The 16357-nt window shown below is 42.3% G+C and overlaps 1 protein-coding gene across 2 annotated transcripts; it reads right to left on the minus strand.

Annotated features, from left to right (window-relative positions):
• Nucleotides 1–4894: 4894 nt before the first annotated feature.
• Nucleotides 4895–9347, minus strand: LOC136427406 (uncharacterized). 2 transcript variants are annotated; one of them, XR_010754421.1, is made up of 5 exons: nucleotides 8958–9347; nucleotides 8639–8775; nucleotides 8379–8419; nucleotides 7099–7621; nucleotides 4895–5134 (listed from the first exon to the last, which is right to left on the minus strand). XR_010754421.1 is itself a non-coding variant. In XM_066416231.1 (4 exons), the coding sequence occupies exons 2-4, from the start codon at nucleotides 8698–8700 to the stop codon at nucleotides 7407–7409; spliced, it is 318 nt and encodes a 105-aa protein (XP_066272328.1). In that variant the 5' UTR covers nucleotides 8701–8775; nucleotides 8958–9347; the 3' UTR covers nucleotides 5303–7406. The 2 variants fall into 2 exon arrangements, 1 of the variants encoding a protein (XP_066272328.1); XM_066416231.1 differs by lacking the exon at nucleotides 4895–5134 and having other exon boundaries at nucleotides 5303–7621.
• Between the last annotated feature and the right edge of the window lie 7010 nt (nucleotides 9348–16357).

Below are 16357 nucleotides of genomic sequence, written 5' to 3' on the forward strand. Positions count from 1 at the left end.
CGATTGGCAGTATGGAATATTGGTTTCATCTGGTACATACCTGGAATGGTGACTATATCGGTGTCACGCCTGCCATCATTTCCCTGATAAGGCTGGATGTGGGGATGGCGCACTGTAGACTGTGTCGTGGGCTTGCCTAAAGCGATGTTTCTTCCAGCTGTAGAAAAAAAGTTGGGAAGAGTTTACGCGATATCATGCATTTTGAGTAATAGACTAAGTAACTCTTTTGCTGAGTAGCCAAAAAAATAAACAAAGGAACACTTGATGAGACAGTTTTGAGACAGGTATACCATACTATATCGCGTGTGTAATGGATCCCTTCTTATATATATGTTAACCCTATTCAGACAGGGGGTCTTTTGAGGCCCGCGATAACTTTCATGTCACATAACCCCTGAACGGTTTATGCTAAAGCCGCCGAATTTGTGGCTTTTCCTAACATTTAGTTGGCAAAGATTTCATTATATCTATGTCTAGGTTAATGACTTTTGTATTGCCATGGCATTGGGTTTCTGACATATTTTACAAAATTCACAAATTTCGGTTTTAACAGTGTAGTTTTCAGGTTTTCTTGCTAAACCACACCTATCCTCTTACGTTGACTACATATTGTGTGATTCAATGTAACTTTTATGATTCAATGTCAATTGATTATGCTAATTTGATAACATCATTGATCAAAATTCAAGATGGCAGACCATATCATTACCCTTTCCTTCAAAATAGTCACTACCTCAAATACGCGGGGTTTTTTCATTGTGTTTTGGGGTTAATCGCTGAGAAAATTGTATTTCAGAAAATTCGAGACAGCGTATAGATTAAGAATGAGGTCATTCACCGTTTTTCGTTGAAATTTTCTTGCATACCTTTTATGGGAATACCCTATCTATACGATTCCAGCCATAAAATCACGTAAATTCATTACATATTACGTCATTATGACGCCAATGTTGTCATATTACATTTATTTCATTAATACATCATCCTCTGAAAATTTGGGGGCGATAAGATATGTGGTTTAGAAGTTACGGGGACCGGGCCCCAAAAGCACTCCTGTCACAGGATGACAAAAAATCCCGGTCTGAATAGGATTAAGCGACGCTTGGAGGCCGAAAATCTCAACCTCAGTAACGGTAACCACAATCTACCTACAAACCAAAATCAGGAACATCCTTTATCTATCTTTATTTATTCTACCCACAAAAGCTACATGACCCACTGTCTATCCTTTGCATTCCTGTGGTACCCCCAGTGGATAGTTTCCTGTCTAACATCCAAAACATTCCATAGACTAGAAATAGCTGCATGACCCACTTTCTACCCACATTCCTGTAGAATTTGTAGGATTCTTTCCGACTGCACACAATACCATACCGTCAGGCTAGCCACTAACATTCCAAAGATGCATGTGGACACATGCATATGCCTGTGCAATTTCTAGAATTGTTGCAAACTAAACACAATACTATACCATTAGGCGTCGCCACTCAGGCGTCGCAAAAAATACCCATATTACCTCTTGTGTGAAAACATCGTGTTGAGTCAGACACAGAGTCGTCGTAGCAACATCCCATAGCCTCACACTGTGTGAGATCCCCGCCTGGCGGTCCGCAGTGTCTCCTGCTGCCCAAAGGCACCGCACAGCCGCGTCCTGTGGGAGCGTGAGGACGTGGTCGATATGACATTATCAGGTCATGTTTTCACCCTATTGTATTAACACAACCAGTAGGTACCCATCTGGGTAATGAGGCTGTTGTAACGTGCTCGAGGCACACGGGACCCCATTTTAAGTCCCTTCCGAAAGACAGTGCAGCTCCAGCAAGGATACCCTTCTCTGAATTCGAACCGGGGTCTCTTAGTTACCAACTACTCAACTATGAATCTGCTACCAATTGAACTACAAGGGGCATCAGTATTGTATAGCGTAGAACCTGCATGTACATTTACTAGATTGATTCAACCGGCCAGTAGTTTTATACAACTCTTTTACTTACTATTAGTAATACGTTGTACCTTTTACAATTGTTGTGTAGTAGATCTTTATTTAACATGACTTGTCTTTTTCTTCACTGCTGGACATTGGACTAAAATTTAAAGTTGGTGACCACAAAGTTCAATCTGGGGGTTATTCTAATCAAGTTCGTGTAACAGTAGATGAGTACAACCTCTCCTGTTTCTTGCAATTTCCTACGCCAACGTATCAGGCATCTATGAATTTATAACCATAACGACCCTTTTTCATATAGATTATGAAGCAATTATAAAAGCAATTTCGTCGTGGATATTCTAAAAAGATGGTGGCAATCAAAGATGAAATAACTCACTCTCTGATCGCTTCTGGTAGCAAAATCCGGCGAATGTCGTTGTGAGTTTGTCCGGATACCCCATGTTGACCAGTTGCCTGCTGTTAGCCTTCCCAGGACCAGGGAGTTGCACGGGATAGCGAACACTTCCATCTCGTAACCAGCCCATCTCAGCCCTCTCGTACCCAGAGTCAAAGGCCGCTCTCAGCTGGTCTGGGGTAGCCAGCTCACTCCGTAGTGAGGCGCAGTGGCGCTCAGCGTCAGAGAAGGACAAGGAATAACGACCACTCCCTCTGATGTAGATAAGACCATCCAGTTCATCACCTGGGGATTTAAAACGCTTTGACATCACTAACAAAGACATCGGAACAGCAGAACCCAATATGTCTTCGATCATTTAGTCAAGTATAGAACAGTTAAGTACTCTACTCTGATTTATACAGGCAATGTAATTAGTTGAACTGATACACCATATGCAAAGCTGAACAAAAAATCTTCAACGCAAAGACCCAAAGTGCAGTCCTTTCTAATTTCCCAATGACGACATCATTCTCTAAACACCTTTCTGTGCAATTTACCTTCGACATTCAGATCAAGCGAGCAACCGAGGACAATGAAGGGCATGGGCATGAGCACCTACCGGGTCCTGTCATTATGGCACCTTCACAGCCCAAGGCTGCCGGGTTGATGGCAGGACGCATGTGCCAAGCGACAGGAATGATCCGCAGATAACGGGCATTCAAGGTGGGACGGAGAAAGTTACGGACTGTCGTAGCCGCGTCGTCGTTTGCGTGAATGGTCTGAGGAACGATATGCAGAAAAGACATTTCTGGACATTAATGATTATATAAGGGCTCCTTTGGAAATCATTTACCATGGTAACTAAAGATACCACCCTAAAGATCTATTGACGAATAAATGGAAAACAAGGGCGTGAAACTATAACTATACATGGCAGCTTTACACAAATGACTGCCAGTGGGTCTCTTGGTGTTATCAATCACGAGAGTTGATCCCTTTCATGGTAGACTATAGCCTGGAGTCCAGCCTTCTTAGCTTTAGTTCGCTACCCAAGCTCTGCTCCTCGCCAAGAAGGAGGAGGAGGAACCTCGGGTAGCGGACTAAAGCTAAGAAGGCTGGACTCCAGGCTATTTAGACTAGCTATTCTTATTTTGCTCAAAAGTCACATGGTTTTTGATTCTCCTTGAGTTAATATCAAAGTATCATTATGTCGAGAACATATCGTAGATATTCTGGTAACATACCTTCGTCCGAGGACAGCTATCAGCATCAGTTTCCTCACTGTATATGAAATATTCAGATCCATCGTCACTGTACTCTAGAGAATAAGCTCTGGTGTAGGACCCGGAGTTTCCGTCACCGGTGGAGTCGATAGCAGCCACCGTCACAATGTCGTTGAAGTCCATCTCTATCCATGGCCGAGAGTCGGCAAAGATGCCGGGATTGGACGGCAGCGGCAACAGCTTGTTGCACGTCACACCTGCAATGGGCACACAGTGTATGCGGTTACCGTTATATTCACTTTAAAACTAGTTCCACGACCCCATACCTTCGCCAAATGATATTAACTTTTACAAAATCAATGATGTATTATAAAAGGTTGCATGTATTGTATGAGGTGATGATCTTTATCCAAATAACGCAAGTTGGTCAGGTGAAAGTATAGAAGTACTATATTGGCAAAGAAGACTATTTTAGTATTTTCTTACCAGTTATGCAAATGAGGCCCTGATTTGCATATCTAATGTTTGATGGTGTTCCCCTTCACCTAACTTCCAAATGTAGGTATTAAATTACCGTCATTTGCCACTATGCATTTTCTCATTAATCAAGCAAATTATGTCCTCATTTGCATAATTGATATATCAATCGGCGTTCCTCTCTAAGTCACAGTTCTCAGGTCATAGGTATTGAAGCCACATCGATCACGAAATGCACTGCCCATATGGTGTCCAAACAGATCTCCAACCCAACGTCTCCCATTATGATGCACTCCTGTATAATATAAACTGTGCTGCACTACTATAGATCTGTGTGGTGGATTTATGTACCCTGGCGGATAAATGTTAATGGCGGTTAGAGACCAAACTCATATTCGCTGACCTTCCAATTCACAGATAAAATGAAAGGCCGATGAACAGGGACGAGACGCCCATTTGAAGTTGAACTGCCTGTCCATGACAACACAAGTCTCGTTCCCATGCTCAGCTGATGAACTAGCTCCTGCAGCCCACAACGATGTCTGCAGCATCAGCGGCTTTTGGTCCCACCAATAGTAGGTTTCCTGTGAAAAATAAATCTCGTGCTATCAGAGATGTTACATGCAGTCCTATTGGTCAATTGATATTGCTGTGATACCTTCACAATAGCTTAATGTTCTGAAATATGAGAAAATATAACTTCTTTCGTAACGATTCCACTTGACTTTGTACTAGTCGTAAACCAAACACAGAAAGGGCAAAAATCATTTGCTCATAGTGTTACATGTTATCTCATTTTCGGAATCATTTGCTACCATCCTTTCAGACATAGTTCCGTTTACTGTTTGATCTTGAGTTCACGCAAGCCAAACCAAAATGTTGTCAAAGAGAGAGGCTGCACCTGTTGATATTTGAGCCCGATCCAGTATGCATCTCCTGGTCTCACAGTTGCATGACGGGATATGAACGTGTGCTCGTCTGTTGAGCTGACGTCAGCAAGGTGGGCCGCCATGTTGCGACAGGACGACTGGGCTGTCTCGTAAGTAGTCGGAACCTGACTGAAGTAGTAGCAAGACTCCCCAAATTCCCACCAGCCGTAAGGGCAGAACTCTGTGAAAAAAAAATTGCCTAAGACTTTACACTGTCACACACATACACACAGGCACGCATGTACGCACACACGCACATACACACACACACGCGCGCGCGCGCGCGCACAATACATACAGAAATACACATACATACATACATACATACATACATACATACATGCACAAATAAAGACAAACACACACATACTGCATGTACGTACACACACATTCATACATACATACATACATACATACATACGTACGTACATACGTACGTACGTACATACATACGTACACAAATACAGATACACACACAAAATCATTCTTTATTCGGAAATAAGAAAGAAAGTAGGTCCAAAGCCCAAGTCACAATGGTCGTGAGACCAAACGTGCAAGGAGGCACAAATTTACAGATAAAATACAAATGCAAATTTACTTTTAGAAAGATTACAAATAAATTACAAATAGATAGAGTACGTCTGTCTGTTTTTACAATAGAGTGTCTGCTTGCGGCTCGTGGCCTGCATTCCATATAGCATATGATGACAGAATTGCTATGCGGCTAATGTCTCTGAAAAGGTTATCGGGTACTTTTGCCTTTAACTACTTTAAACATTGTCCAAAGTCTGATTTTGTTGTCGGGTGTGATGAGTCCCCTTGATCCAATCTCGAAGCAGGTAAGTGTGGCTGTGGTGCCTGCAGCTCTCAAGTCTGCCGCTAGGTAAACAAAGACTGATTTGCATAATCTACAGAGAATGCCGTTTTAATCGGGGGGATGTCAAGCTGTCCTATAGCACACTTGGCTGCAAATTTCCAAACAACTTTATAGTATTCTTTTTTCTTCTTGTGCTGCCGATTTTGCAGTTTCCTTTCGTTTTTGCTGTCGCGTCATGAAGCAGTATCGGTTTTGATTGGGTCACGGAATGCCATCCGATCCTCAGGTGTTCCGTCGTCTCTGAATGCCTTCTTACATAACTTAGTTTTCAGGCGTTTTACCAGTATCATCCTCCCAGCAGACCCGATAAGTTCGTTACCTCCAATAGCGGCCCTGCCCTTCCGAGCCCCTGAACACGGTTCTGGCGACGTCACCACCAAATAGCTTTCAGCCAATCAGAGGGTTTGCTAAAGCTCATTTTGAGCAAAGCTGCAAAGGACGCTGGTAAGCTATCAGCCAATCAGCTTACGTCTTACATCGCTACTTAATCATTCATTAGCAACCAACGACTGTTTGTGCCAAATAAGGCTAGCTCATTATTTATTTATGAGCAACTGTCAGTGACGTCCGCAGAACCCAAAATCTCCGTTCAAAAGATCAGGGCTGAGACCGGGAGGGTTTGCCGAACATTTCCTGATAAAGGAGGGTGACTTGTTCGAGAGACTGTGGTACATGACTAATGTACCCTTCTGAGTGGTTTTCTTCTCTGTTGTAGCTGACCTCTGATTTGCTGGGCATAAAGTCACACATGATGTCGCTGAATCCCTTCCCGGCTAGTTTGGGGGACATATAGTATACACATACACATACACATACACATGCACATACACATACACATACACATACACATACACACACACACACACACACATACACACACACACACACACACATACACAAACACAAACACGCGCAGGCACATGGTGTATGTAGCCACTGGGCGCCTACATACACACAAACACCCACACGTACATACACATGTACAAAAACACGCACACACACACACACACACACACACACACATACATACCTACATACGCGCACGCACACACACACACGTGCACATACGCATACTTACACGCCCACGCATACACCCACACATACATACATACAGACACACCCATACATGCATACACACACATATGTTCACACACACACACACACATACCCATACACACATACATAAACACACATACACACTCATACACACCACACACACACACACACACACACACACACACACAAACAAAACAAACACAAACAAGCACCTTTCCCACTGCGAGTGACAGGACTTTTGTCATAGGACAGCACAAAGCCGCTTTTCTTGTAGAGCTCCGTATCACTAATGAATATCAGGTAGGCCACGTTGGAGGTGGTTGACAAGGTCGTTCCTTGGGTTGTTCCTTCCAGACGCTGGAGCAGTGGCGCATCCTTGCTCGGACCATCATAGATCTGATAAGAATAGAATAGTATTTTATTGCAACTGACTAACTCATTCGGAATACCTACTAGTAGTTACATGGTGTTCAATACGCCACATCAGTACAGTAACTGTTAGCCCACACGCAGAGCAGAACTATACAATGCATATTCCATAAAGATGGTCCAAAATTACAGCTATATCAACCTCGAAGTAATCCCCGTCAACAATGTGAACATCGCTAACGGTTATCGTCAGCACATAGCCATCGGGCGCCTTCAGAACGAGGCTGCAGTTCTCAAAATTCTCGTAAGGGTTGTTGGAGTAGACCGTCCGGTCGCGGGACAACACCGTTAGCGTTGATCCACAAACTGAAACAGAAAAGAGAATCATTCAGTTTTCTATTGCATAGCTGAGGATTGTTAAGAAGCACAGTGTAAGAAGAAACCTTATGAAAAACAATATATGGACTGGAAACATCATCATCATACTCAATATATATATATGGCGGTTGCATGGCATTGTGTTGGGTCTCAGATGTCCTTCCTTCCGTCCACCCTTCCTTTTCGTCCGAGCTGCAGACAACCTGCACCTCGCCAGGGGGCGCTTCGAGCAAGGCCATGTAGATGATTGCATTTCGCCATGCTCAGTCATAGCTGACTATAGATAGTTGGCAAATGTGTATGCGCAAACTGCTGATAATCCGATTCCTATCAGCAATCTAAAACGGCATCCGAGAAGGTTTGATTTTTACTTCGACTGATAGAATACACAGGACAATAGTGTGGCCGTTAGTGCTAATGCAGCAAAGGATAGGGCGGCAAAAATTGTGACGGTTTTCATGCAAGATACAGTACTGTATACATATATGACGATCGATGGGGAGGGCAGGGCGTAACGAAGTCTACACAAGTCATAACACGTACAACAACCATTTCAATCTCACCATTATCTTCCCTGGTTGCGTGGCCAGCTTTTTTTAAAAGCATTTCTTGTTTCAGATGTCAACAGCAAAAGACATTTTGAATACCTGACTAAACTAATGAATAGAAGTGAGAAAGAGAAAGAGAAGCAGGTAAGTAAAGCGACAGAAAGAACTTTGATTACTTATTAAATTTTGAAACATACCAGGAGCGAAGTGGTATGTCTTTATGGCCGTTCCATCGTAGCTGTAAGGCAAAACCAAAAGATTCTAGTCAATTCAAATTAATTCGAATGAAATTTCATCCGTGACGGTAATTAACATTGTACAGTTTTATTAATTTGTATATGGATATAGCTTATGAAATATCTAACAAATTCTAGTCAATTTCATTTCAGCTTTCAGGATCGAGGGTCAAATCATTTGTTAAGTTGGTCTGCTATTTGATAATGCAGGTACTACTTACTTCTGTGAAGTGATTCCGTTGCGTGCGGAACTGCCCCAATAGTTTGCCCTGCTGGCTATCATCCTTACGGTAACGGGTCCGCCATTCTCATCAGTGATCCAACCGTCATGGATCGCCGCCTTGCAGATCGGAGAGTACTGCAGTGGATTGTATAAGATTATCATTAAACAGAACAGTAGTCTACGTATATTGTACAGGCGCGAACGAAACCGACGCATATCATTTTTATCTACATTGATGTGTAAAACCGAAATAAAGCTTTAATATTTCTGCAAAGTGTTCTTTTTTGTCAAATCTTAGAATCCTGAAATGTACTTACGCAGGAGTAGATCCCATCTCCATATATGTCACCAGCCGACGCGCAACCGGGAGGGCAGTTTATTCTGTAGAGAACACATGTACCCACATCTCAACATTCAGCGGTGTGATTTAACATACATTTATGAATCTCGACACACAAATGTTAACATTGATATCATGTTAGCAGACAGAACATAGATAAGCCATGCGCCCATTCTACTTGACTGCTCTGTAATTTGCCTTCTGCGATACAGCTGCTTTGACGTCGTTGCAAAAGCTGCTTCCTAGCTATTAATGCAGGGAAACGTTACATTTCCACACCAGCGAAGCCGTTCCCCTGCAATGTCCTTCTCATCGAGGACATCTGGCGGTAGTGCTTGATTCTGCAAAGTACTAGTAGAACTTTATCTGCTTCCCATTACATTCATCGGGCATCTACCTAATTACAGGTTTGCGTAGCAAAACCTTTGTTGGATCCGTTGGCATGTGTGGTGGCCGCCATCTTGAATTTTGACGTCACAGGGTCGCCATACTATTTTATTGGGAGGGGTGTTTTTTGGGGCCGCCAGCGTTCTCTCTATTTTTAACAAATCGGCACACAACTATCACACATTCAACTCACATAAAAAGATAAAAAAAATCAATACCAATTCATGTTTATAAAAAGACCCCGTAATCGCTAAACTAACAAAGTAAACCTGAAGTATATGTAGCAAAATTAAAATAATTAACTCTAGTTAATAGCGTACAATAAATGGCTCATGAAGCTGTAAGATAAGGTTCTGGGGTCAGACTCCAACGTGCGAAGACCATGCAACATGCAATTTCTGATCTAGTGCCTTACTAGAAGTCCATATATCTTTAAACATGCAAACATTGGCAGATAACAAACAACCAAGTTAGCAAGCAAAGAGGCTTGCAAATCCACAGTGAAGAATTTCTTACGTCCAGACTTTCTCTGTTCGGGTACACGCAGTTACAGAACACGCTAAACAAAGAAATGACCAGGTTAGTATTATTTAATGAATTTAGTTTTGAAAAATATCTATGCCCATGTTCAGCGTTTTAATCATTTACTTATATTATTTTCCCCTTGTTGCAAAGTTAGCAAAGAACTTATGTAGCTACAAATACCTTTTTATCACGTTTCGTTCCTCGTTGCCATTGGACGTCATGCTATGAGATTGCGAACAAAATCAACAACGGCGATGTAGAATTTCCCTTTTCAGGTGATAACGAGATCAGCATACATTAGGTCTCTCCAAAGTGTAGCCACTATTTAGTTTTATTAATGAAGACTTACTATCTCCTGGGTTTGCCATTGTTCTAAAACTGCCGCTGATGGTCCTGTAGTCGATACAGGTTGGACAGTTGCAGTGACCCCAGGTTTTCCCACACCAATTATAACTCGAGCAACATGGAAAATCGGACGCCGGGTTACATTGACTGGCGTTTCCTGCTGCATTCGGGAATGCTGGCCCGCACTTATGCCTTTGTGTCCACCATGGCCATTGGACGGCTAATAATGCACAAAGAGAGAAGTCATCATCCTTTCGGTCTGTTAACAATACACCCCATTCCACAAGGGCGTCATCCTTGCTACGACCAAGCGATTTGGCAGAGCGCTCAACGAATTCCATAGATAAAAAAACGACCATTTTACGTTTTCTGTGTTTTGTTGTCTTTTCAGTCAAACTTTAACATTTGCATTATCTCGATTATGATTACACAAATCCAATCTAGGTCACAGTGCGATTGTCGTCTATTGGAATGGGGCCTTACTTGGCCTTAACAAATGTATGTATGAGCGTCCATCCCAATTTCCCATGAGCTATTAGACTAAGTGTGTATTGTTTGGTGAGCCATTAGGGGAGGTTCATCTCCAATCATCGGCCAACAAAAGTTCATCGAAATGCTTGCGTAAAAGAGCGAGGACTCTAACCCTTGGACAATTTTATATTTCTGTAATGTGTCATATTCTTCCTTTGTGTAACCCAATGCGTAACTTGTTTTCATGGTAATCAGGCATAGAGATCCGCTGATGTGAATCGAACCGAACGTTCAGTTTTCTTCTATTATCTTATATTACAAACATAACGAGGAAATATTGTAATATAAGATCGGTGCACACTTGTAACTGGCGAGACATGCACTGTTTTGGTTGGGGCCAAACTAGTCTGGTTTGTTTCATTAATATGGAATTAAATGTTAACGCTCTTACGCATTTTCAAATACGCGACGTGGTCGTCATTCTGGTGCAGCACACACATAGGGAGGAGGCTACAGCTCCCCAGTGCCCGGATGTAAACGAAAGCCTCGCAGCTTCCGTGGGCTGTGCACGCCATTGCGCATGCTCCTGGTGTGGTGTTATTAACCGTGTCAATGACGTCATGTACTTCGCAGGTGTAAGACTCCACTCTGGAGTAACCCCCGAGGAAGGCGTCTTCGGTCAGTACTGAAAAATATCAGTAAAAACGTCAAACCAGGACTTTGATTCCACTAGAAGGTTGTAATGCTAGTATATAGACACAACACACAGCATTTCATAACAACGTTTCAAAACAAAGCAGGGTGCTTTTAGCTTTTATGCAGATTAAAATTGTCATGAAACATCGATTGCACCAATGTTACCGGCTCAGTAGCCACGCATTGTGCTGTAGATTACTACATACGTGTACACTGGGTGTGCCCGGTCACTGACTCTTAAAATGTTCGTGGCGCCGCGGTAAAAAAAAAACATCATATGCCCTATTCATATATCCACCTATGTAGGCCAATTTATATAACGTTACAACTCCATGCAAAAACGAGACATTATTTTACATTCCTGACACATAATACTATCATCGTCACCATTACATTGTATACTGTTTTAGCCATTAGAATGCACATTATTAGATCGATTGTTACTCACGTTGTAGATGAGTTCTCTGAAAATGTTGAATATTAGTAATAGTCGATTGTTATGTATGTTTATGAATTCTTGCCATACTTTGTACCATGTACAATTGTCGTGCAAGAAAGTTCTTCTTTTTTTATCTACATACTGTCAATAAAATCTATTCCACCAGACCAGTTGTAATGTTTGAATAAACTTTCTTAGGAATATTGCTCGGTGGCAAGTGTGTCAAAGTTGTCCATTGCAGGTATTGCATAGCCTCTACCATGGCTCCGCGGATCGCTGGGAATTTAGTAGAAATTTGCCAAATAGAGTGAATAGTATGCCAAGGGTCACCTATTGACCTTCTCTACATAGCTGACTACCCTTGGCATACTAGTCACTCTATTTGGCCAATTTCTACTATTTTCCCAGCGATCCGCGGAGCCTGGCAGAGGCTAGGCATTGCAGGCATCGGCATTGGAGGGAAAGCTAATGGTGTCCCATGAGACTGCGTCACCATTTTTTGTATAAAGGAAACAAATACACCGTAACGTTACTGTAAAAAAGACAACGGTATCTAGCTTTTATCTAATTTCAATCGTTGAATTACGAGGCAGGGGAAATTGAAGCGGTAACACTATGCTACTTTTGTTCTTTCATTCTTTTTTTTCCTGGTCTGACATTGAATAACAAGTAGAATGTAGATATTATGCTGGGTGTGGCCAGGACGTACTCTCTAAGCAGAGGAGGGGTTCCGGCTGGTTATTAATGTGTTTTAGGCGTTTTTGTCGGGCTTACTACTTTGTCATTTTTTTGTCTCTACAAACTCTAGAGACAAAAAAAGACAAAGTAGAAAGCCCGACAATAACGCCTAAAACACCTCAAAAACCAGCCGGAACCCCCTCCTCTGCTTGGAGAGTAGATATTATGCTGGGTGTGGACAGGGCGCACCCTGCCTTTTGTTTTCGCACATACGCGATATGATCAGGACTGAGTTGGTGTTCGATGATATCAAACTGTAACACCAACGGAGAGCGACATCTTTATCGTCTAGCATATCTAAGAACACACACTGGAGCAGCGTTAACGTACCTTTACCTTTACCGTACTTTAAGAAATTCCAACTCAACGAGTTCATTTATAAGGTAAAGTATGATACGCCACAGAAAAACCCAAGTAACGAGCATATCAACTAGACTGGCCGTCATTTGCTTTAAGAGCAAATTCAGGATGTTTCGCCCATACTCCTCATGCAAGAAGTGGGCTGTCCCAAAATAACTCCTGGGCAAATCCAAGTTTCTGCATAATTTATGCAAATGAGGTCCTCATGAGCATAAGTTATGTCCAGGTGCTTTCACCTTTCCTACATGTACCTACATGTAGAAGATGACATCCACAGCTTTTACAGTAAGGGGAATACAACATAATGCATAAATTATGCAAGTGAGGTCCCCATTAGCATATGTCATGGCCAGGCGTGTGCACCTTTCCTAAAGCTACCTACATCTCAAATATGACATCTGCAGCTTGTACGGTAAGGGAAATACAAGTTTCAGCATAAATTATGTAAATTAGGTCCTCATTAGCATAATTTTTGGCCAGGTGCATTCACCTTTCCTAATGGTACCTACATCTTAAAGATGACATCCGCAGCTGTCACGGTAAGGGAAATACAAGTTTATGCATGAATTAAGCAAATGAGGTCCTCATTAGCATAATTCATGGCCAGGTGTGATCACCTTTGCTAACGGTACGTACATGTCAAATCTGACATCTGCAGCTTTTCCGGTAAGGGAATTACAAGTTTAAGCATAAATCATGCAAATGAGGTCCTCATTAGCATAATTTATGGCCAGGTGTGTTCGCCTTTCCTAAAGGTACCTACATCTCAAAGATGACATCCGCAGCTTTTACGGTAAGGGACATACAATTTCATGCATCGATTATGCAAATTGGGTCCTCATTAGCATAATTTATGGCCTGGTGTGTTCGCCTTTCCTAAAGGTACCTACATCTCAAAGATGACATCCGCAGCATTTACGGTAAGGGACATACAACTTTATGCATACATTATGCGAATGAGGTCCTCATTAGCATAAGTAATTGTCAGGTGTAGTCACCTTTCCTATAGGTACCTACATCTGAAATATAACATCCGTACCATGAAACATAAGGTACATATAACTTTCTGTAGTACCATTAGTAGAGGTACCCCCTGACATCTGCTTGGTTTTAAGTCCCAGACATGTAGGAGGGCTTATGTTACAGTATGACCTAGTTCTTGCTGGCCCCGACAGAAAATAACCAAAAATTGCATCAAAAAATTGCAAAATAAATCATTTTGAAGTAGTGTATGCCAAAAAAAATAATGGGGTCCTTTGGGTAAATATCCAATGCACAAGTAAACCAAATTTCAGGTCCTCATGTTTCAACACCACGGCACTGGAGGCCATCATGTGCGACTTTTGTCTGAAAATGACCAAAAAACCTCCATACAATCATTTTAAAAACTTATATCAAAAAAATTTTAAAAGGGTCTAGGGGTATACACGTACTCTACCTGCATACCAAATTTCAGCTAATTTGGTCGACGGACGACCGAGAAGAAGCGATTTGAAGGTTTGACAGGAGAAGAAGGAGAAGAAGAAGAAGGAGAAGAAGAAACCTTACAAAAACAATATGTTTCGTTGGCGAAACATAAATATAATGTACTAAAACTGAAGATACAACTTACTACGCGCGTGTAAAGCACAAATAACAAATCACACTGGCAATCCGAGTAAATCATGACAAAAGATAGATTAATCTTAATCTAGGTCCCATCTAGTTTCCTTTGCAGGCCTTCTTTGCAGAATGGCACCCAGGCTACATACAGTTAACTGCATAAGAGAATAGGAGATCTGACAATCTGAATGCTACTCTGTACCTGTTAGTACATATATTCCATGACAACATGTATCCGCGTAGATTTCATTTGATGTCGATTGCTTATATTTGACCCCTACCCCCCTCCACAACTACCATCCACACACATGAAATAAAGAAGCTAGTATAACAGTCTCCTGGCCCCCTGGAACCCGTGCCGTAACCGGGCAGCCAGGTCACAGGCCACACGCCTTAACCACTAGGCTAAAAGGTCTAGACAAGTTAGACTGGTCAGTTTGAGGCGCTTGAACCCCACTGTTACACTCAAACACACATTGAAAAACGCCAGTAGTCGATATTTTTCCCCTGGTGAAATAGACTAAACAATTCTAGTTCATGCGCGAACGTTTATAGTAAAAAGTGATGACTTACAGCCGCTCACAGAGGCCAAACTCCACAACACAAATCCCGTACTCAACAGCGCCGCCAGCAACAGGCGACACATATCGGCTGTGGTCTACGGCAGGTGTCTTCTCCGAAAATGGCTTCTTTGTTCGACAGTCACCAAATATCGTGTACTGCTATTCCAGACCTGGCAATGTCTGGGGGTAGCTACTGTAGGCCTCACAATTATGAGAAGGTTCATCAGCCATACTGTAAATTCATTAAAGTTCGCGTGGTTTTAATTTCGCAGTAGGGAGAAAATGGAGTCTTCGCAGTGGTTTAAGTTCGCGTTTGCGACAATAGAAGACGAGGGAGTAGGAGAGCGGTGGTATTAAGTTTGCGGCGAAAAGCTTACCACGAAAACCGCGAACATAAACTACCGCGAACATTTCTGCATTTACAGTATCGCGATGAAAATGAGCAATAGTGCGTGATGGCGCTTAGCCTACGCGATACCATACATAATTTATCGCTATGCAATATCAGACTATGACAAAACGTGTGTGTACATATACACTGCCACTCTCGAGTCGATCAGCACAGGACCGTCAACTCAATCATGTAACGGTACATTTAGCGATATCAGAACGAATGGAACAACATGGTTGGCGTCTTTGTGTGAATGGCACCATGCATTATTCATTGTCGACGTACCAAAACAAGGGAAAACCAAGAAAAACAACTGCTTATCAAACTTGCTCTGAAAAGGAACGATGTGTCGGGTCGTGTGGCGTTACGGCAGGGTGTTCGACCCAGTACCAAGAGGTCCCGAGTTAGAATCCCCCTGACGCCACCGATGTTGTGCCCTTGGGAGAGGCACTTTACACGACTTTCCTCACTTCGCCCAGGTGTATAAAAAAAACTGGGTATGTTGTTCTGTACGTGGCACTGCCAATATAAGTTAGAAAATTTGAGTTCAGTGCCACGTCGTCCTTGTCTGTCAAAAACCGAAGTTTTTAAAAAAAGGAACGATACATCAATTCTATTTTCCATTCTTCATTATCTCACTGCGCCTAACATTTATCTATTTCACATTTATTTCACATAACAGGTGACTATCACATTTTCAATATGTCGACCCGGTGATCAGACTACTTTGATTGACTCACACCAGGATGGACCCCTACTCTTATCGATATGTGTGTTGGGTTCTGCGTGCTCACGGTACGGTGTGGCTTGCCTCAAACACCGGGACCACCAGGACGTCCCCAGCCGAAGCTATGTACTCA

This window comes from Branchiostoma lanceolatum, chromosome 2 (assembly GCF_035083965.1).
Source record: "Branchiostoma lanceolatum isolate klBraLanc5 chromosome 2, klBraLanc5.hap2, whole genome shotgun sequence".
NCBI classification, from domain to species: domain Eukaryota; kingdom Metazoa; phylum Chordata; class Leptocardii; order Amphioxiformes; family Branchiostomatidae; genus Branchiostoma; species Branchiostoma lanceolatum.